The sequence below is a fragment of the Pseudophryne corroboree genome, chromosome 5 (genome assembly GCF_028390025.1).
Source record: "Pseudophryne corroboree isolate aPseCor3 chromosome 5, aPseCor3.hap2, whole genome shotgun sequence".
NCBI lineage: Eukaryota > Metazoa > Chordata > Amphibia > Anura > Myobatrachidae > Pseudophryne > Pseudophryne corroboree.
In genome coordinates, this window is record NC_086448.1 from 123,605,403 (window position 1) to 123,632,146 (window position 26,744).

Sequence of the window (26,744 nt, forward strand, 5' to 3'; positions counted from 1 at the left end):
CTCCTTGGGACTTGTCTGTGGTTTTGGAGGCGTTGCAGAAGCCTCCTTTTGAACCCCTTGGTTCAGCCGACCTTAAGTTGCTTTCCCTTAAGGTGGTGGTCTTGCTGGCTATTGCCTCTGCTAGAAGAGTGTCGGATCTGGGTGCCTTGTCTTGTAGTTTCCCATATCTGATTTTTCACCGTGACCGGGCGGTTCTTAGGACTCGTCCCGGATATTTACCTAAGGTGGTTTCTTCGTTCCACCTTAATTGTGGTTCCGACCTTTGTCTCTCCTGATTTGTCTCCCAAAGAGAGGTCTTTGGATGTGGTATGGGCTCTCCGTATGTATGTGAAGAGAACTGCTTCTATTCGAAAATATGATTCTCTTTCTTTTGTTTGGATTTCACAAACGTGGTTGGCCTGCTCACAAGCAGACCCTGGCCAGATGGGTTAGACTGGTGATTGCACATGCTTATGTGAGGGCTGGTCTGTCAGCTCCTGCTCACATCACGGCCCATTCTACTCGGTCTGTTGGACCTTCTTGGGCGGCCCAACGTGGTGCGACCCTTGATCAATTGTGCAAGGCGGCTACGTGGTCCTCAGGGAACACGTTCATAAGGTTCTATGCCTTCGATACTGCCGCTTCCCAGGATGCTTTCTTTGGACGCCGGGTTCTTGTGCCCGCTACAGTGCGTTCCCTCCCATAAGTAACTGCTTTAGGACATCCCCATTGTCCAATCTTTGTGGAGTCCAGTGTACCCCGCAACAGAAAACGAGTTTTATGGTAAGAACTTACCTTTGTTAAAACTCTTTCTGCGAGGTACACTGGGCTCCACAAGGCGCCCACCCTGACGCACTTAGCTTCTTCGGGTTGGTATGGCATTAGCCGCTGACACTTCTTTTGTCGTGAGAGTGTGGTGTATGCGGCAACTCACCGTTGTCATCTCTCTTACTGCTACTGCATTGGGCTGGTTAACTAAAAACTGAGCTCCTGTGCAGGGAGGCGGGGTTATAAAGGAGGCGGCGCTGTGCATTCTGGGAACAGTCAAAGCTTTGAGCCTGTTGGTGCCTCGGATAAAGATCCTACTCTACACCCATTGTCCAATTCTTGTGGAGCCCAGTGTACCTCGCAGAAAGAGTTTTAACAAAGGTAAGTTCTTACCATAAAACTCGTTTTATTTTAGTTGTCCTTTTCTGTAGGAATATACAGGTAAAACTATTTGCCATATTTTGTGTAAATGTTCTTTGTTATAGACTTATAGGTAATATGAATGTAACTCTAGATAAGGCATTTTAACGCATATTGTTGTCCATTTTATTTATTTCTCTTACGTCCTAGAGGATGCTGGGGACGCATACTGACATATATTATAGTTGTGTGGTATATGGGCGCTGGGGTGTGAGCTGGCATACTCCCTCTGTGTTTCTCTCTCCAGGCTTCCCTGTAGGCTGTCCCCTTTATTTGGCCAGTTTGAGTGTGGGGGTGTCAGTACTACGGGTCGGCATGTCTGAAGCTGAGTGTTCTTCCCCGGAGGAGGTTACTGGGGGCGCAGAAAAGGAGATGGAAATGGCTCTGTCTGCACAGCCGACTGCTGATTGGGTTACTATGTTAAGTACACTTAATGCTAATGTGGCTTTATTGTCTAAGAGGCTTGATAAATCTGATTCTCAGACACAAACATGGAGAAAATCCATGGAGTGACCCTCGGGGTCACAAAAACGTTCATTTACCCCGATTGTTGATACAGATGCCGACACGGACTCTTATTCCGATGTCGATTTTAATGAAGCTACGTTACGTAACGCCCAAGGGTGGTTAAGAGTATTCAGTACATGATTGTGGCTATTAAAGATGTTTTACATATTTCTCTGACGTCCTAGTGGATGCTGGGAACTCCGTAAGGACCATGGGGAATAGACGGGCTCCGCAGGAGACTGGGCACTCTAAAAGAAAGATTAGGTACTATCTGGTGTGCACTGGCTCCTCCCTCTATGCCCCTCCTCCAAACCTCAGTTAGAATCTGTGCCCGGCCAGAGCTGGGTGCTCCTAGTGGGCTCTCCAGAGCTTGCTAGAAAGAAAGTATTTGTTAGGTTTTTTATTTTCAGTGAGATCTGCTGGCAACATACTCACTGCTACGTGGGACTGAGGGGAGAGAAGCAAACCCACCTGCTTGCAGCTAGCTTGTGCTTCTTAGGCTACTGGACACCATTAGCTCCAGAGGGTTCGAACACAGGGCCTGACCTCGATCGTCCGTTCCCGGAGCCACGCCACCGTCCCCCTTACAGAGCCAGAAGACAGAAGAGAAGCGATGAAATCAGCGGCAGAAGACTCCTGTCTTCATTAAGGTAGCGCACAGCACCGCAGCTGTGCGCCATTGCTCCCACAGCACACCACACACTCCGGTCACTGTAGGGTGCAGGGCGCTGGGGGGGTGGCGCCCTGGGCAGCAGTAAAAATACCTTTGGCATAAAAATATACATAATACAGTCTGTGACTGTATATGTGTAAAACCCCCGCCATTTTTAGTCAGAAACAGGACAGAAGCCCGCCGCTGAGGGGGCGGGGCCTTCTTCCTCAGCACACCAGCGCCATTTTCTCTTCACAGCTCCGCTGGAAGGAAGCTCCCCAGGCTCTCCCCTGCAGTATCCTGGTACACAAAGGGTGAAAAGAGAGGGGGGGCACATAAATTTAGACGCAAAAATTGTATATACAGCAGCTACTGGGTAAACACTGAGTTGTAGTGTAATCCCTGGGTTATATAGCGCTGGGGTGTGTGCTGGCATACTCTCTCTGTCTCTCCAAAGGGCCTTGTGGGGGAACTGTCTTCAAATAGAGCATCCCCTGTGTGTGTGGTGTGTCGGTACGCGTGTGTCGACATGTCTTAGGTAAAAGGCTCCTCTAAGGAGGTGATAGAGCGGATATATGTGTGTGAGAGGGTGTCTCCGTCGACAACGCCGACACCTGTTTGGATATGTGTAAGTGCTAAGGTGAATTTATTGCACAAATGGTTAGGGAACAGACAGGAAATCTACCCATGTCTGTCCCTATGTCACAGAGACCTTCAGAGTCTCACAATGCTCACTATCCAAAATAACAAACACTGGTATCGACACGGAGTTTAACTCCACTGTCGACTACGATAATGCAAAGTTACAGCCAAGATGGCTAAAAGGTATTCAATATATGATATTGAAATAAAAGATGATTTGCATATCACTGATGACTCGTCTGTCCCTGACACGAGAGTACACATGTTTAAGGGGAAGAATGCTGAGGTAAATTTCCCTCCTCTCATGAGGAAAAAGAGCGGGAATCTCCAGACAAGAGACTGCAGCTTCCCACAAGAGAATTCTCAGGCTGTATCCTTTCCCCACTAGGGCCAGGATGTGTTGAGAATCTTCCCCTAGGGTGTCCTGTTTGCACAGACGGTAGCACTTGCTGTTCTCAGGGATCCTGCAGATAGCGTGCACATTCTAGTATACTACCCAGACCGGCGATTGTGTTGGCATGGGTTTTATAGCGCTGTGGCAGGGTGGACAGGTACCTTATCAGCAGAGATTGAGACCCTAGTAAATATATTAAAGATGCTGTCTTAAGTGATAGATATATAGTTATAAAGCATGCCCAAAGAGACATGAATATACTGGGTCCTAGAGTCAAAGCTATGTCGATCTCTGCTTGACGTGTCCTGTAGAATATGTAATGGACAGATGAGGCCGATTTAAGAGGCATATGGAAGGCTGAGGATTGTGTGGAGAAGGGTTCTCGGGCCTGGTCTCCACAGCTATAGCTGATAATTCTGCTAGTTTGCCTTATATTCCTGCACAGCCTAAGAAAGCACGACATTATTAAATGCAGCCTTTCGAATAAAGAAACAAAGTCTGAAGTGCGTCTTTTCTTGTCAGAACCGGGATCAACACAGCTAGTTCCCAGGAACAGAAGTCCTCCCCGGCCCCTACAAAAATCCACCTATGCCGCTGGGGCTCCACAGGCGGAGCTAGGCCCGGTGGGGACACGCCTTCGTAAGTTCAGCCACTCCCTGTTAGGTACCTGGGCAATAGATATTGTGTCTCAGGGATACAAGCTGGACTGTGAGAAGATGCCGCCTCACAGACGGCCCTGCGGGCTTCCCCCCAAGAGGGGGAGCCAGTGTTAACTGCAATTCACAAATTGTATCTTTAACAGGTGGTGGTCAAGGGTCCCCTCCTTCAACAAGAGGGTGTTATTATTCGACCATGTTGTAATCCCGAAACCAGACGGTTCGGTCAGACCCATATTGAATTAAAAATCCCTGAACATGTACCTTTGAAGGTTCAAGTTCAAGATGGAATCGCTATGAGCGGTCAGGGCAAGCCTAAAAAGAGGGAGACTTTATCGTGAATCGGGTCATAAGGGATGCATACCTTCATGTCCCCATTTATCCACCTCATTAGGCGTACCTCAGAATTGCGGTATGGGATTGTCATAACCAAGGTAATGGCGGATATGATTGTGCTCCTGCGGAAGCAAGGTGTCACTATTATCACGTACTTGGACGATCTCCTCATACAAGCGAGATCAAGAGAGCAGTTGCTGAACAGCGTATCACTTTCTCTGGAAGTGTAACGGCAACACGGCTGGATTCTATATATTCCAAAGTCGCAGTTGGTTCCTACAGCTCATCTGCCTCTCCTAGGCACGATCCTAGACACAGACCAGAAAAGGGTTTATCTCCCGATAGAGAGAGCTCAGGAGCTCATGACACTGGTCAGGAATCTATTAAAACCAAAACAGGTGTCAGTGCATCACTGCACTTGATTCCTGGGAAGGATGGTGGCATCATACGAGGCCATCCCCTTAGGCAGGTTCCATGCGAGGACCTTCCAATGGGACTTACTGGACAAGTGGTCCGGATAACCTCTTCAGATGCATCGGTTAATCACCCTATCCCCCAGGGCCAGGGTGTCTCTCCTGTGGTGGCTGCAGAGTGCTCACCTTTTCGAGGGCCGCAGATTCGGCATTCAGGACTGGATCCTGGTGACCACGGATGCAAGCCTCCGAGGGTGGGGGGTAGTTACACAGGGAAGAAATTTCCAAGGTCTGTGGTCAAGTCAACAGACTTTCCTTCACATCAATATCCCGGAACTAAGGGCCATATACAACGCCCTAAGTCAAGCGGAGATCCTGCTTCGCGACCAACCGGTTCTGATCCAGTCAGACCGCAGGGGTTCGTGTAATCCGCCAAGGCGGCACAAAGAGCAGGGTGGTGAGGGTAGAAGCCACCAGAATTCTTCGCTGGGCGGAGAATCAAGTAAGCGCACTGTCAGCAGTATTCATTCCGGGAGTGGACAACTGGGAAGCAGACTTCCTCAGCAGGCACGACCTCCACCCGGGAAAGTGGGGACTTCATCAGGAAGTCTTCACGCAGTTTGCAAATTGATGGGAACTGCCTCAGGTGGACTAGATGGCGTCCCACCTCAATAAAAAGCTAAAAAAGGTTTTAAGCCGGGTCAAGGGACCCTCAGGTGATAGCTGTGGTCGCACTAGTAACACCTTGGGTGTTCCAGTCGGTCTATGTATTCCCTCCTCTTCCTCTCATACCCAAGGGCTGAGAATTGTAATAAAAGGAGGAGTGAGAACAATATTCTTTGCTCCGAATGGGCCAAGAAGGACTCTGTACCCGGAGCTGGAAGAAATGCTCTCAGTGGACTCAGGGCTTCTGCCTCTCAGACAGGACATGTTGCAACAGGGGCCCTGTCTGTTCCAAGACTTACCGCGGCTGCATTTGACGGCATGGCAGTTGAACGCCGGATCATAGCGGAAAAGGGCATTCCGGATGCAGTTATTCCTACGCTGATAAAGGCTAGGAAGGACGTGACAGCAAGACTTTTTCACTGTATATAGCGAAAATAGGTTGCTTGGTGTGAGGCCGGGAAGGCCCTACAGAGGAATTCCAGCGGGGTCGATTCCTGCACTTCATACAGTCAGGAGTGACTATGGGCCTAAAATTAGGATCCATAAAGGCCAAGATTTCGGCCCTATCCATTTTCTCTCAAAAAGAACTGGCTTCACTGCCTGAAGTTCAGACGTTGTTCCGGGGGTGCTGCATATTCAGCCTCCTTTTGTGCCACCGGTGGCACCTTGGGATCTTAACGTTGTGTTGGATTTCCTGAAATCCCACTGGTTTGAGCCACTTAAGACCGTGGAGCTAAAATATCTCACGTGGAAAGTGGTCATGCTATTGGCCTTAGCTTCGGCTAGGCGTGTGTCAGAATTGACTGTTTTGTTATGTAAAAGCCCTTATCTGATCTTCCATATGGACAGGGCAGAATTGAGGACTCGTCCCCAATTTCTCCCTAGGGTGGTATCATCATTTCATTTGAACCAGCCTATTGTGGTGCCTGCGGCTACTAGGAACTTGGAGGATTCCAAGTTGCTGGACGTAGTCCGGGCTTTGAAAATTTATGTTTCCAGAACGGCGGGAGTCCGAAAGTCTGACTCGCTGTTTATTCTGTATGCAGCCAACAAGGTTGGCGCTCCTGCTTCGAAGCAGACTATTGCTCGCTGGATCTATAGCACGACTCAGCGGGTTCACACTGCGGCTGGATTGCCGCATCCAAAATCGGTGAAAGCCCATTCCACAAGGAAGGTGGGCTCTTCTTGGGCGGCTGCCCGAGGGGTCTCGGCTTTACAGCTTTGCCGAGCTGCTACTTGGTCGGGGTCAAACAAGTTTGCTAAGTTCTACAAGTTTGATACCCTGGCTGAGGAGGACCTTGAGTTTGCTCATGCGGTGCTGCAGAGTCATCCGCACTCTCCCGCCCGTTTGGGAGCTTTGGTATAATCCCCATGGTCCTTACGGAGTTCCCAGCATCCACTAGGACGTCAGAGAAAATAAGAATTTACTCACCGGTAATTCTATTTCTCGTAGTCCGTAGTGGATGCTGGGCGCCCGTCCCAAGTGCGGACTCTCTGCAATACATGTATATAGTTATTGCTTAACTAAAGGGTTATTGTTATGAGCCATCTGTTTTAATGAGGCTCAGTTGTTGTTCATACTGTTAACTGGGTATGGTTATCACAAGTTGTACAGTGTGATTGGCGTGGCTGGTATGAGTCTTACCCTGGATTCCAAATCCTTTCCTTGTTGTGTCAGCTCTTCCGGGCACAGTTTCCCTAACTGAGGTCTGGAGGAGGGGCATAGAGGGAGGAGCCAATGCACACCAGATAGTACCTAATCTTTCTTTTAGAGTGCCCAGTCTCCTGCGGAGCCCGTCTATTCCCCATGGTCCTTACGGAGTTCCCAGCATCCACTACGGACTACGAGAAATAGAATTACCGGTGAGTAAATTCTTATTTTCTGACGAACCTGCTGTTCAGGTCACAAGGATTTGCCTATTTAAGGGGAAAAGACCTGAGGTGAAGTTTCCCCCCTCTCATGAAATGAATGCTCTTTGTGAAAAAGCTTGGGAGTCGCCGGACAAGAGGTGGCAGATTCCCAAGAGAATTTTTATGGCGTATCATTTCCCCTCTGATGACAGGGAAAAATGGGAGTAGTCTCCAAATGTCGACAAGGCTCTATCCCGTTTGTCCAAGAAGGTGGCGCTTCCGTCCCCTGACACGGCTGCTCTCAATGATCCGGCAGATCGCAAGCTGGAGACGTCTTTGAAGGTCATTTTCGTTAATACTGGTGCATTGCTCAGACCTGCTGTGGCGTCGGTATGGGTGAGTAGTGCTATTGCTAAATGGGCTGATAATTTAGCTTCTGATATGGATACCCTTGATAAGGATAATATTCTTTTGACCCTTGGTTATATCAAGAACGCTGCAGATTACCTAAAGGATGCGGCGAGAGATGTTGGCCTCTTGGGATCAAGAGCCAATGCTATGGAGGTCTCGGCCAGGAGGGCGCTGTGGATCCATCAATGGAATGCTGATGCCGACTCCAAGAAAAATATGGAAGCTCTCCCCTTCAAAGGTAGTGTCTTGTTTGGTGATGGCCATGCTGACCTGGTGTCTACCGCTACTGCGGGTAAGTCATCTTTTCTTCCTTATGTTCCCGCTCAACAGAAAAAGGGGCCCCCATCAGCAGATGCAGTCCTTTCGCCCTAATAAATACAAACGAGTTAAGGGCTCGTTCTTCCTCGCTTCAAAGGGTAGAGGAAGGGGAAAGAAGTTGCCTGCAGTGTCAGGCACCCAGGACCAAAAGTCCTCCCCCGTCTCTACCAAGTCCACCGCATGACGCTGGGGCTCCCCTGCGGGAGTCCGTACCGGTGGGGGACCGTCTCCGAATCTTCAGTCAGGTCTGGTTTCAATCAGCCCTGGATCCTTGGGTCTTAGACAGTGTCCCCAAGGGTACAAGCTGGAGTTTCAGGAGATGCCCCCGCCGCTTTTTCAAATCGGCCTTGCCAGTTTCTCTTCCAGAAAGAGAAGTGGTAAAGGCTGCGATACAAAAGCTGTGTCAACAGAGGGTCATTGTTCCCGTTCCCTCGTCCCAACGGGTGGAAGGGTTCTATTCGAGCCTCTTTGTTGTACCGAAGCCGGACGGTTCGGTCAGACCGATTCTGAACCTAAAATCCCTCAATCCATACTTGAAAACTTTCAAGTTCAAGATGGAATCTCTTCGAGCTGTGATCTCCAGCCTAGAAGGGGGGGATTTTATGGCGTCAATCGACATAAAGGATGCCTACTTACACGTCCCGATATATCCTCCGCATCAGGCCTTCCTGAGATTTGCGGTGCAGGATTGTCATTACCAATTTCAGACGTTGCCGTTTGGGCTTTCCACGGCCCCGAGGGTTTTCACCAAGGTTATGGCAGAAATGATGGTTCTCCTTCGCAAGCAAGGGGTCACAATTATCCCGTACTTGGACGATCTCCTGATAAGGGCCAGGTCCAAGGAACAGTTGTTAAGAAATGTGGATCTCTCCCTGTCGATGCTGCGACATCACGGTTGGATTCTAAATTTGCCAAAGTCTCAGTTGATCCCGGCCACTCGGCTGCCTTTCCTGGGCATGATCCCAGATACGGAGCTACAGAGTGTTTCTTCCGGAGGACAAAGCTCTGGAAATCCAGACCATGGTCAGGGAGCTTCTGAGGCCGACAAGTGTGTCGATTCATCAATGCACTCGGGTTCTAGGGAAGATGGTTGCGGCTTACGAAGCCATTCCGTTTGGCAGTTTTCATGCCCGGGTGTTTCAGTGGGATCTGCTGTACAAATGGTCCGGGTCTCACCTGCACATGCACCGGAAAATAAGTCTATCTTCCAGGGCCAGGATTTCTCTACTGTGGTGGCTGCAAGGCTCTCACCTTCTAGAGGGACGCCGATTCGGAATCCAGGACTGGGTCCTGCTGACAACAGATGCAAGTCTCCGAGGCTGGGGCGCAGTCACGCAAGGAAGAAATTTCCAGGGAAAATGGTCAAGCCAGGAATCTTGTCTCCACATAAATGTTCTCGAGTTAAGAGCCATTTACAACGGCCTGCTGCAAGCGAAGAACCTTCTTCAGGGTCTCCCTGTCCTGATCCAGTCGGACAACATAACAGCGGTGGCGTACGTAAACCGCCAAGGCTAAACAAGGAGCAGGGCGGCTATGGCGGAGGTCACAAGAATCCTTCGCTGGGCGGAACAGCACGTGAGCGCTCTGTCAGCAGTCTTCCTCCCGGGCGTGGACAACTGGGAAGCAGACTTCCTCAGCAGACACGATCTCCATCCGTGAGAGTGGGCTCTTCATCAAGAGGTATTTGCAGAAGTGACAGGGCGTTGGGGAATTCCTCTGATAGACATGATGGCGTCTCGCCTCAACAAGAAGCTTCCGAGGTATTGTTCCAGGTCAAGGGACCCCCAAGCCTGTGCAGTGGACGACCTGGTAACTCCGTGGGTGTTTCAGTTGGTGCATGTGTTCCCTCCGCTTCCTCTCATTCCAAAGGTGCTGAGGATCGTGCGACGAACAAGGGTTCAGGCAATACTTGTCGTTCCAGATTGGCCACGGAGGGCCTGGTGTCCGGATCTTCGGGAATTGCTTGTAGAAGATCCTTGGCCGCTTCCTCTAAGAGAGGACCTGTTACGGCAGGGGCCCTGCATATTTCCGGACTTACCGCGGCTGCGTTTGACGGCGTGGAAGTTGAGCGCCAAATCTTAGCTTGGAAAGGTATTCCCGGGGAGATCATCCTCACTCTCCTTAATGCTAGCAAAGAGGTGACGGCGAAACATTATCCCCGTATTTGGAGAAAGTATGTGTCGTGATGTGAAACCAAAGCAGCTCCTGCGGAGGAGTTTCACTTTGGTCGATTTCTCCATTTTTTGCAGGCAGGCGTCGATGCAGGCCTGAAATTGGGTTCCATCAAAGTGCAGATTTCGGCTTTATCTATTTTCTTTCAAAAATAATTGGCCGTACTTCCTGAGGTTCAGACTTTCGTGAAGGGAGTGCTGCATATCCATCCTCCATTTGTGCCACCCTTGGCGCCGTGGGATCTTGAAGTGGTGTTGCAGTTTCTTATGTCTCACTGGTTTGAACCTTTGCGTAAGGTTGAGTTAAAGTTTCTCACTTGGAAAGTGGTCATGCTTTTGGCCTTGGCGTCTGCCAGACGAGTGTCTGAGTTGGCGGCTTTGTCTCACAAGAGCCCATATTTGATCTTTCATTCGGATAGAGCGGAATTGAGGACTCGTCAACAATTTCTGCCGAAGGTGGTTTCTTCATTTCACGTAAACCAACCTATTGTGGTACCTGTGGCTGCAGATGCTGTAGCGTCCCAAAATCTCTTGACGTTGTAAGAGCTTTGAAAATTTATGTCGCTAGAACGGCTCTTACTAGGAAGACAGAGGCTCTGTTTGTCCTGTATGCTTCCAACAAGATTGGAAATCCTGCTTCTAAGCAAACTATTGCACGCTGGATTTGTAATACGATTCAGCAAGCTCATTCTTCGGCTGGGCTACCGTTGCCGAAGTCAGTAAAGGCCCATTCTACCAGGAAAGTGGGCTTATCTTGGGCGGCTGCCCGAGGGGTTTCGGCACTTTAACTTTGCCGAGCAACTACGTGGTCCGGTTCAAACACTTTTGCTAAGTTCTACAAGTTTGATACCCTGGCTGATGAGGACCTCATGTTTGCTCAATCGGTGATGCAGAGTCGTCCGCACTCTCCCGCCCGGTCTGGAGCTATGGTATAGACCCCATGGTCCTTTTGGAGTCCCCAGCATCCTCTAGGACGTAAGAGAAAATAGGATTTTAATACCTACCGGTAAATCCTTTTCTCCTAGTCTGTAGAGGATGCTGGGCGCCCATCCCAGTGCGGACTGTTTCTTGCAGTTGTCTTGATACTGGTTATTTTTGGTTACACGTGGGTTGTGTATCGGTTATATTCAGCTTGTTGCTGTTGTTGGTTCATACTGTTATCTGGTTTCCTGCTACTCTGGTTGTACGGTATGTTTGTGGTGTGAGCTGGTATGTTTCTCGCCCTTAGTTTAACAAAAATCCTTTCCTCGAAATGTCCGTATCCCCTGGGCACATTTCCTATAACTGAGGTCTGGGGGAGGGGCATAGAGGGAGGAACCAGTTCACACCCAGTAAAAGTCTTTTTAGTGTGCCCAAGCTCCTGCGAATCCCTTCTATACCCCATGGTCCTTTTGGAGTCCCCAGCATCCTCTACTGACTAGGAGAAAAGGATTTACCGGTAGGTATTAAAATCCTATTTTTTTTTTTTTTATATTTGAAGAACCAGGTGTATGAGTATGATGAAGTGCCCATACTGTACATGTGGAATTTGTTTTATTACTGAGCAATTATGCTTTATGGTACAAATATTAAATACTCAGTATTGTGTGTCTGGCGTATGTAACTAAATTATTACATGTATTTATTTTCAAGTGCTTTAATCCGACCCGGCCGCTTTGACATGCAGGTCACTGTCCCCAGGCCAGATGTGAAAGGTCGAACCGAAATCCTGAAATGGTACCTCAGCAAAATAAAATGTGACGAGTGTAAGTTTTTTCCTATACGTCTTCATCTAAGTAATAGATGTATTAATATTATCAGCTTATATATGCACAATTTAGATTACTGTATGCTGGCATGTTAACAACTGACCGCTGTTAGGTACAGTAATGTGTATGGGATGTGATTATGTGACCGGCGGTCACAATACAGACGCTGGGATCCCCGGCATCTGAAAATCCCGCTGGTCGGCATGCCGACCAACAGGGACTATTCCCACTTGTGGGTGTCTAGGACACACGGAGCCTGCAAGGGGCTTCGTTGCTCTCACCCCGCCGCCGGTCATGTGACAGCCGGGATCCCGCCGTCGGTATTGTGACCGCCGGTCACACATACCCAACCCGTCTATATGATAGGTACACTTTATACCAGCGTTTTTCAACCGATGTACAATGGTGTGCCGCAACACAACTCGCTCTGATTACAAGCTGTGCCCACCGGCTGGGCGTGGCGGCACATACATTTATTGGCTACGCTGAGCGTCGCGTATATGCATTGCCATGGCTGTTAATGCGCAGATGTGCCTACACAATTTGAACCCATCGGCAACAAGGCTTCACACAAGTGAGGAGCATAGCGCAAGCTGCAGCAGCCGGCCAATGTAGTTTAATGTGCCCCAAGTAAGTGTGCAAACATCTAAGCTATGAGATGTGTTAAAAAATAAGATTTTACTCACCGGTAAATCTATTTCTCGTAGTCCGTAGTGGATGCTGGGACTCCGTAAGGACCATGGGGAATAGCGGCTCTGCAGGAGACTGGGCACAACTAAAGAAAGCTTTAGGACTACCTGGTGTGCACTGGCTCCTCCCACTATGACCCTCCTCCAGACCTCAGTTAGGATACTGTGCCCGGAAGAGCTGACACAATAAGGAAGGATTTTGAATCCCGGGTAAGACTCATACCAGCCACACCAATCACACCGTATACTCGTGATACTATACCCAGTTAACAGTATGAAATATAACTGAGCCTCTCAACAGATGGCTCAACAATAACCCTTTAGTTAGGCAATAACTATATACAAGTATTGCAGACAATCCGCACTTGGGATGGGCGCCCAGCATCCACTACGGACTACGAGAAATAGATTTACCGGTGAGTAAAATCTTATTTTCTCTGACGTCCTAAGTGGATGCTGGGACTCCGTAAGGACCATGGGGATTATACCAAAGCTCCCAAACGGGCGGGAGAGTGCGGATGACTCTGCAGCACCGAATGAGCAAACTCAAGGTCCTCCTCAGCCAGGGTATCAAACTTGTAGACTCTTGCAAAAGTGTTTGAACCCGACCAAGTGTTTGAACCCGACCCGGCAAATTTGTAAAGCCGAGACCCCTCGGGCAGCCGCCCAAGAAGAGCCCACTTTCCTCGTGGAATGGGCTTTTACAGATTTAGGGTGCGGCAGTCCAGCCGCAGAATGTGCAAGTTGAATCGTGCTACAGATCCAGCGAGCAATAGTCTGCTTAGAAGCAGGAGCACCCAGCTTGTTGGGTGCATACAGGATAAATAGCGAGTCAGTTTTCCTGACTCCAGCCGTCCTGGAAACATATATTTTTCAGGGCCCTGACTACGTCCAGTAACTTGGAATCCTCCAAGTCCCAAGTAGCCGCAGGCACCACAATAGGTTGGTTCACATGAAAAACTGATACCACCTTAGGAAGGAATTGGGAACGAGTACTCAATTACGCCTTATCCATATAAAAAAATCAGATAAGGGCTTTTGCATGACAAAGCCGCCAATTCTGATACACGCCTGGCCGACGCCAAGGCCAACAGCATGACCACTTTCCACGTGAGGTATTTTAGCTCCACGGATTTAAGTGGCTCAACCCAATGCGACTTCAGGAAATCCAACACCACGTTGAGATCCCACGGTGCCACTGGAGGCACAAACGGGGGCTGACTATGCAGCACTCCCTTAACAAAAGTCTGAACTTCAGGCAGTGAAGCCAGTTCTATTTTGGAAGAAAATCGATAGAGCCGAAATCTGGACCTTAATGGAACCCAATTTTAGGCCCATAGTCACCCCTGACTGTAGGAAGTGCAGAAATCGACCTAGCTGAAATTCCTCCGTTGGGGCCTTCCTGGCCTCACAGCACGCAACATATTTCCGCCATATGCGGTGATAATGGTTTGCGTTCACTTCTTTCCTAGCTTTAATTAGCGTAGGGATAACTTACTCCGGAATGCCCTTTTCCTTCAGGATCCGGCGTTCAACCGCCATGCCGTCAAACGCAGCCGCGGTACGTCTTGGAACAGACAGGCCTCCTGCTGCAGCAGGTCCTGTCTGAGCGGCAGAGGCCATGGGTCCTCTGAGATCATTTCTTAGAGTTCTGGGTACCAAGCTCTTCTTGGTCAATCCGGAACAATGAGTATAGTTCTTACTCCTCTCCTTCTTATTATTCTCATTACCCTGGGTATGAGAGGCAGAGAAGGGAACACATACACCGACTGGTACACCCACGGTGTTACCAGAGCGTCCACAGCTATCGCCTGAGGGTCCCTTGACCTGGCGCAATATCTTTTTAGCTTTTTGTTGAGGCGGGACGCCATCATGTCCACCTGTGGCCTTTCCCAACGGTGTACAATCATTTGGAAGACTTCTGGATGAAGTCCCCACACTCCCGGGTGGAGGTCGTGTCTGCTGAGAGAGTCTACTTCCCAGTTGTCCACTCCGGGAATGAACACTGCTGACAGTGCTAACACATGATTTTCCGCCCATCGGAAAATCCTTGTGGCTTCTGCCATCGCCATCCTGCTTCTTGTGCCGCCCTGTCGGTTTACATGAGCGACCGCCGTGATGTTGTCTGACTGGATCAGCACCGGCCGGTGTTGAAGCAGGGGTCTAGCCTGACTTAGGACATTGTAAATGGCCCTTGGTTCCAGAATATTTATGTGTAGGGAAGTCTCCTGACTTTTCTATAGTCCTTGGAAGTTTCTTCCCTGTGTGACTGCCCCCCAGCTTCGAAGGCTGGCATCCGTGGTCACCAGGACCCAGTCCTGTATGCCGAATCTGCGGCCCTCTCGAAGATGAACACTCTGCAGCCACCACAACAGCGACACCCTGGCCCTTGGAGACAGGGTTATCCGCCGATGCATCTGAAGATGCGACCCGGACCCCTTGTCCAACAGATCCCACTGGAAGATCCTTGCATGGAACCTGCCGAATGGAATTTCTTCGTAAGAAGCTACCATCTTTCCCAGGGCTCACGTGCATTGATGCACCGACACCTGTATTTGTATTAGGAGGTCTCTGACTAGAGACGACAACTCCTTGGCCTTCTCCTCCGGGAGAAACCCTTTTTCCTGTTCTGTGTCCAGAACCATACCCAGGAACAGTAGACGCGTCGTAGGAACCAGCTGCGACTTTGGAATATTCAGAATCCAGCCGTGCTGTTGTAGCACTTCCCGAGATAGTGCTACTCCGACGAACAACTGCTCCCTGGACCTCGTCTTTATAAGGAGATCGTCCAAGTACGGGATAATTATTTCGGCCATTACCTTGGTAAATACCCTCGGTGCCGGGGACAGACCAACGGCAACGTCTGGAATTGGTAATGACAATCCTGTACCACAATTTTGAGGTACTCTTGGTGAGGAGGGTAAATAGGGACATGCAGGTAAGCATCCTTGATGTCCAGTGATACCATGAAATTCTCCAGGCTTGCAATAATCGCCCTGAGCGATTCCATTTTGAACTTGAACCTTCGTATATAAGTGTTCAAGGATTTCAATTTTAGAATGGGTTTCACCGAACCGTCTGGTTTCGGTACCCCAAACATTTTGGAATAGTTACCCCGGCCTTGTTGAAGGAGGGGTCCCTTGATTTCACCTGCTGGAAGTACAGCTTGTGAATTGCCGCCAGTACTACCTCCCTTTCTCCGAGGGCAGCAGGCAAGGCTGATGTGAGGTAACGGCGAGGGGGAGTCGCCTCGAACTCCAGCTTGTATCCCTGTGATACTACTTGTAGAACCTAGGGATCCACCTGTGGGCAAGCCCACTGGTCCCTGAAGTTCCCGAGACGCCCCCCCACCGCACTTGTCTCCACCTGTGGAGCCCCAGCGTCATGCGGTGGACTCAGAGGAAGCGGGGGAATATTTTTGATCCTGGGAACTGGCTGTCTGGTGCAGCTTTTTCCTTCTTCCCTTGTCTCTGTGCAGAAAGGAAGCGCCTTTGACCCGCTTGCTTTTCTGAAGCTGAAAGGACTGTACCTGAAAATACGGTGCTTTCTTAGGCTGTGAGGAAACCTGAGGTAAAAATTTTTCTTCCCTGCTGTTGCTGTGGATACGAGGTCCCAGAGACCATCCCCAAACAATTCCTCACCCTTATAAGGCAGAATCTCCATGTGCCTTTTAAAGTCAGCATCACCTGTCCACTGCCGGGTCTCTAATACCCTCCTGGCAGAATGGACATTGTCTTAATTCTGGATGCCAGCCGGCAAATATCCCTCTGTGCATCCCTCATATATTAGACGACGTCTTTAATATGCTCTATGTTAGCAAAATATTATCTCTGTCTAGGGTATTAATATTATCTGACAGGGTATCAGACCACGCTGCAGCAGCACTATTCATGCTGAGTTAATTGCAGGTCTCAGTATAGTACCCGAGTGTGTATATACAGACTTCAGGATAGCCTCCTGCTTTTTATTAGCAGGCTCCTTCAAAGTGGCTGTATCCTAAGACTGCAGTGCCACCTTTTTTGACAAACGTGTGAGCGCCTTATCCACCCTAGGGGATATCTCCCAACGTGACCTATCCTCTGGCGGGAAAGGGTACGCCATCAGTAACTTTTTAGAAATTACCAGTTTCTTATCGGGGGAACCCACGCTTCTTTACACACTTCATTCACTCATCTGATGGGGGAACAAAACACTGGCTGCTTTTTCTCCCCAAACATAAAACCCCTTTTATGTGGTACTTGGGTTCATGTCAGAAACGTGTAACACTTTTTATTGCCGAGATCATGCAACGGATGTTCCTAGTGGATTGTGTATATGTCTCAATCTGGTCGACACTGGAGTCAGACTCCGTGTCGACATCTGTGTCTGCCATCTGAGGTAACGGGCGTTTTTTGAGCCCCTGATGGCCTTTGAAACGCCTGGGCAGGCGCGGACTGAGAAGCCGGCTGTCCCACAGCTGTTACGTCATCTAGCCTTTTATGTAAGGAGTTGACATTGTCGGTTAATACCTTCCACCTATCCATCCACTCTGATGTCGGCCCCACAGGGGGCGACATCCCATTTATCGGCCTCTGCTCCGCCTCCACGTAACCTTCCTCATCCAACATGTCGACACAGCCGTACCGACACACCGCACACACACAGGGAATGCTCTGACTGAGGACAGGACCCCACAAAGTCCTTTGGGGAGACAGAGAGAGAGTATGCCAGCACACACCAGAGCGCTATATAATGCAGGGATTAACACTATAACTGAATGATTTTCCCCCCAATAGCTGCTTGTATACACACATTGCGCCTAAATTTAGTGCCCCCCCTCTCTTTTTAACCCTTTGAGCCTGAAAACTACAGGGGAGAGCCTGGGGAGCTGTCTTCCAGCTGCACTGTGAAGAAAAAATGGCGCCAGTGTGCTGAGGGAGATAGCCCCGCCCCTTTTTCGGCTGACTTTTCTCCCGCTTTTTTTATGGATTCTGGAAGGGGTATTTATCACATATATAGCCTCTGGGACTATATATTGTGATTTTTTGCCAGCCAAGGTATTCATATTGCTGCTCAGGGCGCCCCCCCCCAGCGCCCTGCACCCATCAGTGACCGGAGTGTGAGGTGTGCATGAGGAGCAATGGCGCACAGCTGCAGTGCTGTGCGCTACCTTGTTGAAGACCGAAGTCTTCTGCCGCCGATTTCCAGGACCATCTTCATGCTTCTGGCTCTGTAAGGGGGACGGCGGCGCGGCTCCGGGACCGAACGATCGAGGTCGGGTCCTGTGTTCGATCCCTCTGGAGCTAATGGTGTCCAGTAGCCTAAGAAGCCCAAACTATCTCCAGTCAGGTAGGTTTGCTTCTTCTCCCCTTAGTCCCTCGTAGCAGTGAGTCTGTTGCCAGCAGATCTCACTGAAAATAAAAAACCTAAACTATACTTTCTTCTAGGAGCTCAGGAGAGCCCCTAGTGTGCATCCAGCTCAGCCGGGCACAAGATTCTAACTGAGGTCTGGAGGAGGGTCATAGTGGGAGGAGCCAGTGCACACCAGGTAGTCCTAAAGCTTTCTTTAGTTGTGCCCAGTCTCCTGCGGAGCCGCTATTCCCCATGGTCCTTACGGAGTCCCAGCATCCACTTAGGACGTCAGAGAAATATCAGTTATTTAATTTTTAACACATCTCAACTTAGGTAGGCACCTTTACACAGATAAAGCCAAATGTACAGAGCTGATTTTACAATCATGTGCACAGTGAAGAGAAATATAAGATATTTCTAGTAATATGGATATTGCATTAGCAATTGCACTGAAAACCTGTTTGAAGAATGAAGTTGCTAAAATATAAATAATAATTCTTGCGCCTACAGCTGTGGAAGCTGAAATAATTGCCCGCGGTACTGTGGGGTTTTCTGGAGCGGAGCTGGAGAATCTGGTTAACCAGGCGGCATTGAAAGCTGCTGTAGATGGGAAAGAGACTGTTACAATGTGGGAACTGGAGTTTGCGAAGGATAAAATACTTATGGGTGAGTATACTTATATTTGTATTACGTTATATACTACATACAAGCAGTAATATATTGTGCACGGAAAATATAATTAGTGAAGGCCATATATAAATCAATTAAATTCAAAGAATACTGGTAGCATAACTGTAAGATTATAGTATGCACAAAACAATACTTATTTGCGGACAGCGCCTCCTGTGGCTACTTTGTTTTCCAAAATCCTTTGATGTTTGTGTATGTTTTGAGGTTAAGCAATTCTCTTTGGGTAGCTGCAGCTCAACTAATTAATTTGCCACCAGTAAAACTAGCGCCACGGGTTTGTTCTGCTGAACTTGGCAAAGTACTTTTTGGTGGTTTTGACTAGTGTCTGAGCGCGTTGTGCTTTAAATATTCCTCTTCTGCTCTTCCATTATGTACTTACAAACAAATTTAATTAGCCTTGTTAAGTTAACAGCCGTGATAAAGGGTGTTAGCATATATTCAATTCATGCCCCTTTTCTCTGGCATCCGTAAGGGATATTGGGGGAAACTAGTACGATGAGGTATAGACTGGGTACAAAGGAGCCAGTGCACTTTCAATTTCTTCAACTAGGTGTGCTGGCTCCTCCCCTCTATACACCCTCCCACAGGCAATTTAGAAAAAAGTGCCCTCAGGAGAGGATGCATACTCTGCAGCTCCAGAGAGTTTTCTTCAATTTAATTTTAAACTTTTTTATTTTCGGTATGCTGTCTGGGCAACAGTATTTCTATTACATCCTTGTGGATGTTGGGGACGCCAAAAGAACCATGGGATATAGACTGATCCGCAGGAGACATGGGCACTTTAAGACTTTCAAAAGGGGTGTGACCTGGCTCCTCCCTCTATATCCCTCCCCAGACTCAGTTTAGAAAATGTGCCCTGCGAGATGGAGGCACTCGGGGGAACTCTTAGAGTTTCTCTGAAAAGACTTAATGTTAGGTTTTTTTATTTTGGGGAGATCTGCTGGCTACAGACTCCCTGCTTCGTGGGAAAGAGGGGAGAGCAGTCTAGACCCACTTCTAATGAGTTTCAGGGCTCTGCTGCTGCTGACAGGATGTTTTCAGCTCCTGAGGGGAGATGAACGCCGGGCTCTCCTGGATACTCGCTCCCACAGCTTGCCGTACCCCCTCTTCAAGCCAGAAGTCAGAAGACAGGTGAGTATGTGAGGAGAAGACCTCTTCTCTTCAACAAAGACGGCATATAGAGGTACCGCGCAGCATGATTTGCTCAGTGCGCGCCAGGCTCCCGGACTGTACACACCGCTGGGTGCTGGGGGGGGGGGGGGGGCGCCCTAGGGAGCTAAAAATACCTCATAAATAAGGCTGGCATATCTGTACAGTGCGCTGGCACTGCCCGCAAACCCCCGCCAGGATAAACATGTAAAAATAAGCGGGAAGAAGCGCGCCATGTTGGGGGCGGGGCTTCTTCCTCCAGGCTCACTCAGCGCCCTTTCCTCCTCCAAGCAGCAGCGCTGGTCCTTCCTCACAGCAGACAAGTACCAGGGGTTATAAAAACGAAGGGGGGAAAGATTATTTCTATACAGATATATAGCGCTGTAGCTCTGTGGCACTTGAGGGTGTTTTCAGACCTGCACTTTGGCGCTGGGGTGTGAGCTGGCGCCTTTCCTCACAGGCTTTTCTTTGAGTGCTGTTACGGAGACAACATGTCTGAGGCAGAATTTTCCTCTCAAGGGGATAATTTATTGGGGACACCAAATGTTTTAGGGGTTCTGTTGGCACCGCCGACGGCTGATTGGTTAACTGCTTTAAATGCTAATGTTACACTGTTAAATCAAAAATTTACTGAATCTGACTCTCAACTGCAGATTTGGAAGAAATCAGTAGATGACGCTTTATTTCAAGGGTCACTGAAACGTAGTGTTGACCAATTAGATGACACAGATACCGACACGGACTCTGATACCGGTGCCGATTTATGCTGATTCTAGGTTAGATCCTAAATTGGCTAAGAGTATTCAATATATGATTGTGGCTGTCAAAGACATATTACGTATTGACGAGGACCCCTTTACACCAGAAATGAGGGTCCTTATTTACAAAGAAAAGAGATGCTCGGTTTCTTTTCCTCCTTGTTTTGAACTAAATGACCTTTTTGATGGCATGTGGAATACACCTGATAAGAAATTTCTCATTCCTAATAGGATCAAGGTGACATACCCCTTTCCCGCAGCGGATAGGGATAAGTGGGAATTACCACCCACAGTAGACAAAGCCCTAGCACGCTTGTCTAAACAGGTAGTGCTCCCTACGGCTCAGTCGACGACTCTTAAGGAGCCAGCTGATCGTAAGCAGGAGGCTACTTTAAAAGCTATTTTTACTACCACGGGGACGCAGCTTAGACCGCTTATTGCGTCAGCGTGGGTTAGTAGCGCCATTGAAAAATGGGCTGAAAGTTTATCTGCGGATTTAGATACTCTGGATAGGGATAGCATCCTAGTGACCCTTGGTTATATCAGGGACGCGGCTGCGTACTTGAAAGAGGCTGCAAGAGATGCTGGCCTCCTGGGGGCTAAGGCTAATGCTATGTCAATTGCGGCTAGGCGTGCGCTATGGACTCATCAATGGAATGCTGACGCTGATTCCAAGAAAAATATGGAGTCCCTTCCCTTTAAGGGTGGGGAACTGTTTGGTGACGGCCTTGCTGATTTAGTATCAGCGGCCACAGCGGGTAAATCTACTTTCTCTTATGTCGTAGAGGATGCTGGGGACTCGGTAAGGACCATGGGGTATAGACTGGCTCCGCAGGAGACATGGGCACTATAAAGAACTTTAGAATGAGTGTGCACTGGCTCCTCCCTCTTTGCCCCCCCTCCAGACCCCAGTTAGATCCTGTGCCCAGAGGAGATAGGGTGCACTACAGGGGAGCTCTCCTGAGTTTCTCTGAAAAATAATTTTGTTAGGTTTTTTATTTTCAGGGAGCACTGCTGGCAACAGGCTCCCTGCATCGTGGGACTGAGGAGAGAGAAGCAGACCTACTTAAGTGACAGGCTCTGCTTCTTAGGCTACTGGACACCATTAGCTCCAGAGGGAGTCGGAACGCGGGTCTCCCCCCGCCGTTCGTCCCAGAGCCGCGCCGCCGTCCTCCTCGCAGAGCCGGAAGATAGAAGCCGGGTGAGTATAAGAAGAAAAGAAGACTTCAAGGCGGCAGAAGACTTCGGATCTTCACTGAGGTAAGCGCGCAGCGGTAACGCTGCGCGCCATTGCTCCCACACACACTACACACACTAGCGGGCACAGATGGGTGCAGGGCGCAGGGGGGGCGCCCTGGGCAGCAATAAAACCTCTGTATCTGGCATAGACACTGCGGAGGCAGTAATTCTTTATATCCCCCGCCAGTTTGAAATATTTTGAGCGGGACCGAATCCCGCCGCCGGAGGGGGCGGAGCTTGGTCCCTCAGCACTAACTAGCGCCATTTTCTCCACAGAGATCTGCAGAGAAGCTGGCTCCCCGGTCTCTCCCCTGCTGAACAGGGTGACACAGGGCTGAAAAGAGGAGGAGGGGGGGGGGGGGGCACTTGTAAGGCGCAGTGAGTGTATTACACAGTAATCTAATATAAAAGCGCTGTTATCTGGGACATCATTTTCCAGTGTCATTTGGCGCTGGGTGTGTGCTGGCATACTCTCTCTCTCTCTGTCTCTCCAAAGGGCATTATTGGGGAACGGTCTCCTTATAACTATATCCCTGTGTGTGTGGGGGTGTCGGTACGAGTGTGTCGGCATGTCTAATGCGGAAGGCTCAGCTAAGGAGGAGGTGGAGCAGATGATTGTGGTGTCGCCGTCGGCAACGCCGACTCATGATTGGATGGACATGTGGAATGTTTTAACTGCAAATGTGTCCTTATTACATAAGAGATTGGACAAAGCAGAGTCCAGGGAAAGAGCAGGGAGTCAATCCACGGCTTCGGCTGAGTCACCAGGCCCTTCTGGGTCTCAAAAACGTCCCCTATCCCAGATAGCAGACACTGATACCGACACGGACTCTGACTCCAGTGTCGACTACGATGAAGCGAGGTTGCACCCGAGGGTGGCAAAAAGTATTCATTATATGATTATTGCAATAAAAGAGGTTTTGCATATCACAGATGACCCCTCGGTCCCTGACGCATGTATAAGGAAAAGAAACCTGAGGTAACCTTTCCCCCATCCCATGAACTTAACGAGTTATTTGAAAAGGCTTGGGAAACTCCTGATAAAAAACTGCAGATTCCCAAGAGGATTCTTATGGCATATCCTTTCCCTGCACGGGACAGGGTACGTTGGGAATCCTCACCCAGGGTGGACAAGGCTTTAACACGCCTGTCCAAGAAAGTGGCGCTACCGTCTCCGGACACGGCAGCCCTCAAAGATCCTGCTGATCGCAGGCAGGAAACTACTTTGAAGTCTATTTATGCGCATACAGGTGCTTTGCTCAGACCGGTAATAGCATCGGCATGGGTGTGTAGTGCAGTTGCAGCTTGGACAGATACCTTGTCAGCTGACCTTGATACCCTAGATAGGGATACCATTTTATTAACCTTAGGCCACATTAAAGACGCAGTCTTATATATGAGGGATTCTCAAAGAGACGTTGGGCTGCTGGGGTCGAGAGCCAACGCCATGGCGGTTTCTGCTAGGCGCGCCCTGTGGACTCGCCAATGGACGGGTGATGCCGACTCAAAGAAACATATGGAGGTTTTGCCACACAAAGGTGAAGTTTTTTTTGGGGAAGGTCTCGCGGACCTGGTTGCCACAGCTACTGCGGGTAAATGTACCTTTTTGCCTTTTGTTCCCCCACAGCAAAAGAAAACTCCACAGTATCAGATGCAGTCCTTTCGGTCGCTTAAGTCCAGAGGAGGTCGGGGCTTATCTTTCCTCGCCAGAGGTAAGGGTAGAGGGAAAAGAATGCCTGCTACGGCTAGTTCCCAGGAGCAGAAGTCCTCTCCGGCTTCTACCAAATCCACCGCATTACGCTGGGGCTCCACTGAGGGAGTCCGCTCCGGTGGGGGCACGTCTTCGACTCTTCAGCCAGGTCTGGGTTCTGTCAGACGTGGATCCTTGGGCGATGGTTATTGTTTCCCAAGGCTACAAACTGGAATTCGAAGAGGTGCCCCCTCGCCGACTTTTCAAGTAGGCCTTGCCAGCTTCTCCCTCAGAGAGGGAAGTAGTATTCGCTGCAATTCAAGCTGTATCAACAGCAAGTGATTGTCAAGGTTCCCCTAGTCCAACAGGGGAAAGGGTACTATTCGACCCTGTTTGTGGTCCTGAAGCCGGATGGTTCGGTCAGACCCATTTTAAATCTAAAATCCCTAAACCTGTACTTGAGAGTTCAAATTCAAGATGGAATCACTATGGGCTGTGATCTCCAGTCTGGAAGGGGGGGATTTTATGGTGTCACTCGACATAAAGCATGCATACCTTCATGTCCCCATATATCCTCCTCATCAGGCGTACCTCAGATTCGCTGTACAGGACTGTCATTACCAGTTTCAGACGTTGCCGTTTGGGCTTTCCACGGCCCCGAGGATTTTCACCAAGGTGATGGCGGAGATGATGGTGCTCCTGCGCAGGCAGGGAGTCACAATTATCCCATACTTGGACGATCTCCTGATAAAAGCAAGATCGAGAGATCAATTGCAGAAGAGCGTGTCGCTCTCCCTGAGAGTGCTACAACAACACGGTTGGATTCTCAATCTGCCGAAGTCGCAATTGATTCCAACGACTCGACTATCATTCCTAGGCATGATTCTGGACACGGAACAGAAGAGGGTTTTTCTCCCGATGGAAAAAGCCTAGGACCTCCAGAACATGGTCAGAGACTTGCTAAAACCAAAAAGAGTGTCTGTTCATCAATGCACTTGAGTTCTGGGGAAAATGGTGGCAGCCTACGAGGCCATCCCCTTCGGCAGGTTTCATGCAAGGACGTTTCAGTGGGACCTCCTGGTCAAGTGGTCCGGGTCCCATCTACTAATACGTCAGAAGAATAGCCTGTCCCCCAGGGCCAGGGGTGTCTCTACTGTGGTGGCTGCAAAGTGCTCACCTTCTAGAGGGTCGCAGGTTCGGCATTCTGGACTGGGTTCTGGTGACCACGGACGCGAGCCTCCGAGGATGGGGAGCAGTCACACAAGGAAGAAATTTTCAGGGGCTATCGTCAAGCCAGGAGGCTTGTCTACACATCAACGTACTGGAATTGAGGGCCATATACAACGGCCTACGACAAGCGGAGGAGTTTCTTCGCGACCTACCGGTTCTCATTCAATCAGACAACGTCACAGCCGTGGCTCATGTAAACCGCCAAGGCGGGACAAGGAGCAGAGTGGCAAGGGCGGAAGCCACCAGGATTCTTCGCTGGGCGGAAAATCACGTAAGCGCTCTGTCAGCTGTCTTCATTCCGGGAGTGGACAACTGGGAAGCAGACTTCCTCAGCAGACACAATCTCCATCCAGGAGAGTGGGTACTTCATCAAGACGTTTTTTTTGTTTAATCTGTTTTTATTTAGGAAAATATAAAGATTACATCTCATTAGACAAAAAAGCTTCAAGACACATAATTAAAGTCAATTGCAGTCTAGCCATAAGGAGCGTGATAGCTTAACACTCTAGACACTGGAAGTAGATGCGAATGCAGACAATAATAGGGTGTTCTATGGAATCATCGCAATATCTACTCGCTATTTGTCTAAACAGAGAATGTGATCATAATAACATAAGTAACACAGTAGAGAAACTATAGAAAAGAGCAAGATGTGATATGGAGGAAAGGATAGGAGAAAAACAGTGTGACCAGGCCTGGGGGGCCTTTGGACTGAGGGGGAGGGTAATGCAATCTCTTTAATCGATCAACTGCGAAACTCAAATCATTTAGTAGCACAAATGTAGTCTTTGTATTCTTTGGAGGACGTATATTCTATCCAAGGTAACCAAGTGGCCATGAATTCTGGGAGTTTATCTCTGGAGACCAGGAGGATGTTCTCCATGTTCATGTAATAGTTGATTCTAGTGAACCATATTTTCCTTGTGGGTGGAGATGGAAACCTCCATAGAGTGGGAATAACTGCCCGTGCTGCATTAGACAGGTGGCGGAGTAATGAAGTTTTATGCTGAGCCAGTGATATAGAGGAGTGAGAAAGCAACCAAAAGGCCGGGTCAGAAGGGACAGGGGTATGAAGTATGTCTTGGGAAATAGAGATGACATCAACCCGGTATGACCGGAGTAGGGGGCAATTCCACCAGATGTGCAGTAGGGAACCAGTAGCATTAAGACATCTCCAGCACCTATCAGTCACTCCAGGGTACATGAAGTGGAGGAGGGAGGGGTGTCTGTACCATCTCATTAAGAGTTTATATTGGGTTTCCCTAACTTGTATACAGACTGAACTATTGTGGGATTTGAGAAATATCCGCCAGTCTTTGTCTGATAGCTTGGGAGAGAGATCTCGGGATTCAACTAACTGGTAGGGTGGTGGTGCCTGAGCACCGGCGCTCTGTAATAATTTGTAAAGTGTGGACACAGTGTGCTGGGGGTTGCACGTAGAGACACACAATCTCTCAAACTGTGTTAGTTCCCTAGAGGCTAGAAGATATCTGTGTTTGGAATGCAGAAAGTGTCTAAGCTGTAAATATTTCCAGAAGTCGTGTTGTGGAATTTCCCATTTAGATCGCACTTCCGAAAACTGTCTAACTCCTGAGGATATCGCCAGCTGGCCTACCCTGAAGAGCCCCTCAAGGGCCCAGTCGCGAAAGTGGGAGAGTGTTAAGCCGGGTAGGAAGTCGGGAAAGATCACTCGGTAATTGTATTCCCAAGTAGGACAGGTGGGAGGTATTCCAAGTAAAGGGGAAGGATTGTTTAAGTTTAGCCACTGTGTCGGGAGGGGTGGAGATGTTTAAGGCGCAGGATTTGGACATATTAATCTTGAAATTGGAAAGTGACCCGAAATTGGACAACTCCTTCATAAGATGGGGAAGGGAGGAAACCGGAAGCGTTATTGTAGCTAATAAATCATCTGCAAACAGGGAAAGTTTGTGCTCTGTATCACCGACTCTCAGACCAGTAATGCAATCATTGGCCCTGATAGCTCTAGCAAGAGCTTCGATACAGAGGACAAAGAGTAAGGGGGACAGTGGGCAACC

General features: G+C 49.1%; 1 protein-coding gene across 1 annotated transcript in view; it reads left to right on the forward strand.

Moving 5' to 3' along the window:
- Positions 1 to 26,744, forward strand: part of YME1L1 (YME1 like 1 ATPase) — a 134,426-nt gene that overhangs the window by 83,029 nt on the left and 24,653 nt on the right. Inside the window, exons 13-14 of the mRNA XM_063921680.1 lie at positions 11,817 to 11,929; positions 18,463 to 18,618. Of these exons, the coding sequence (XP_063777750.1) occupies positions 11,817 to 11,929; positions 18,463 to 18,618 (269 nt within the window). The remainder of the gene's footprint in view (positions 1 to 11,816; positions 11,930 to 18,462; positions 18,619 to 26,744) is intronic.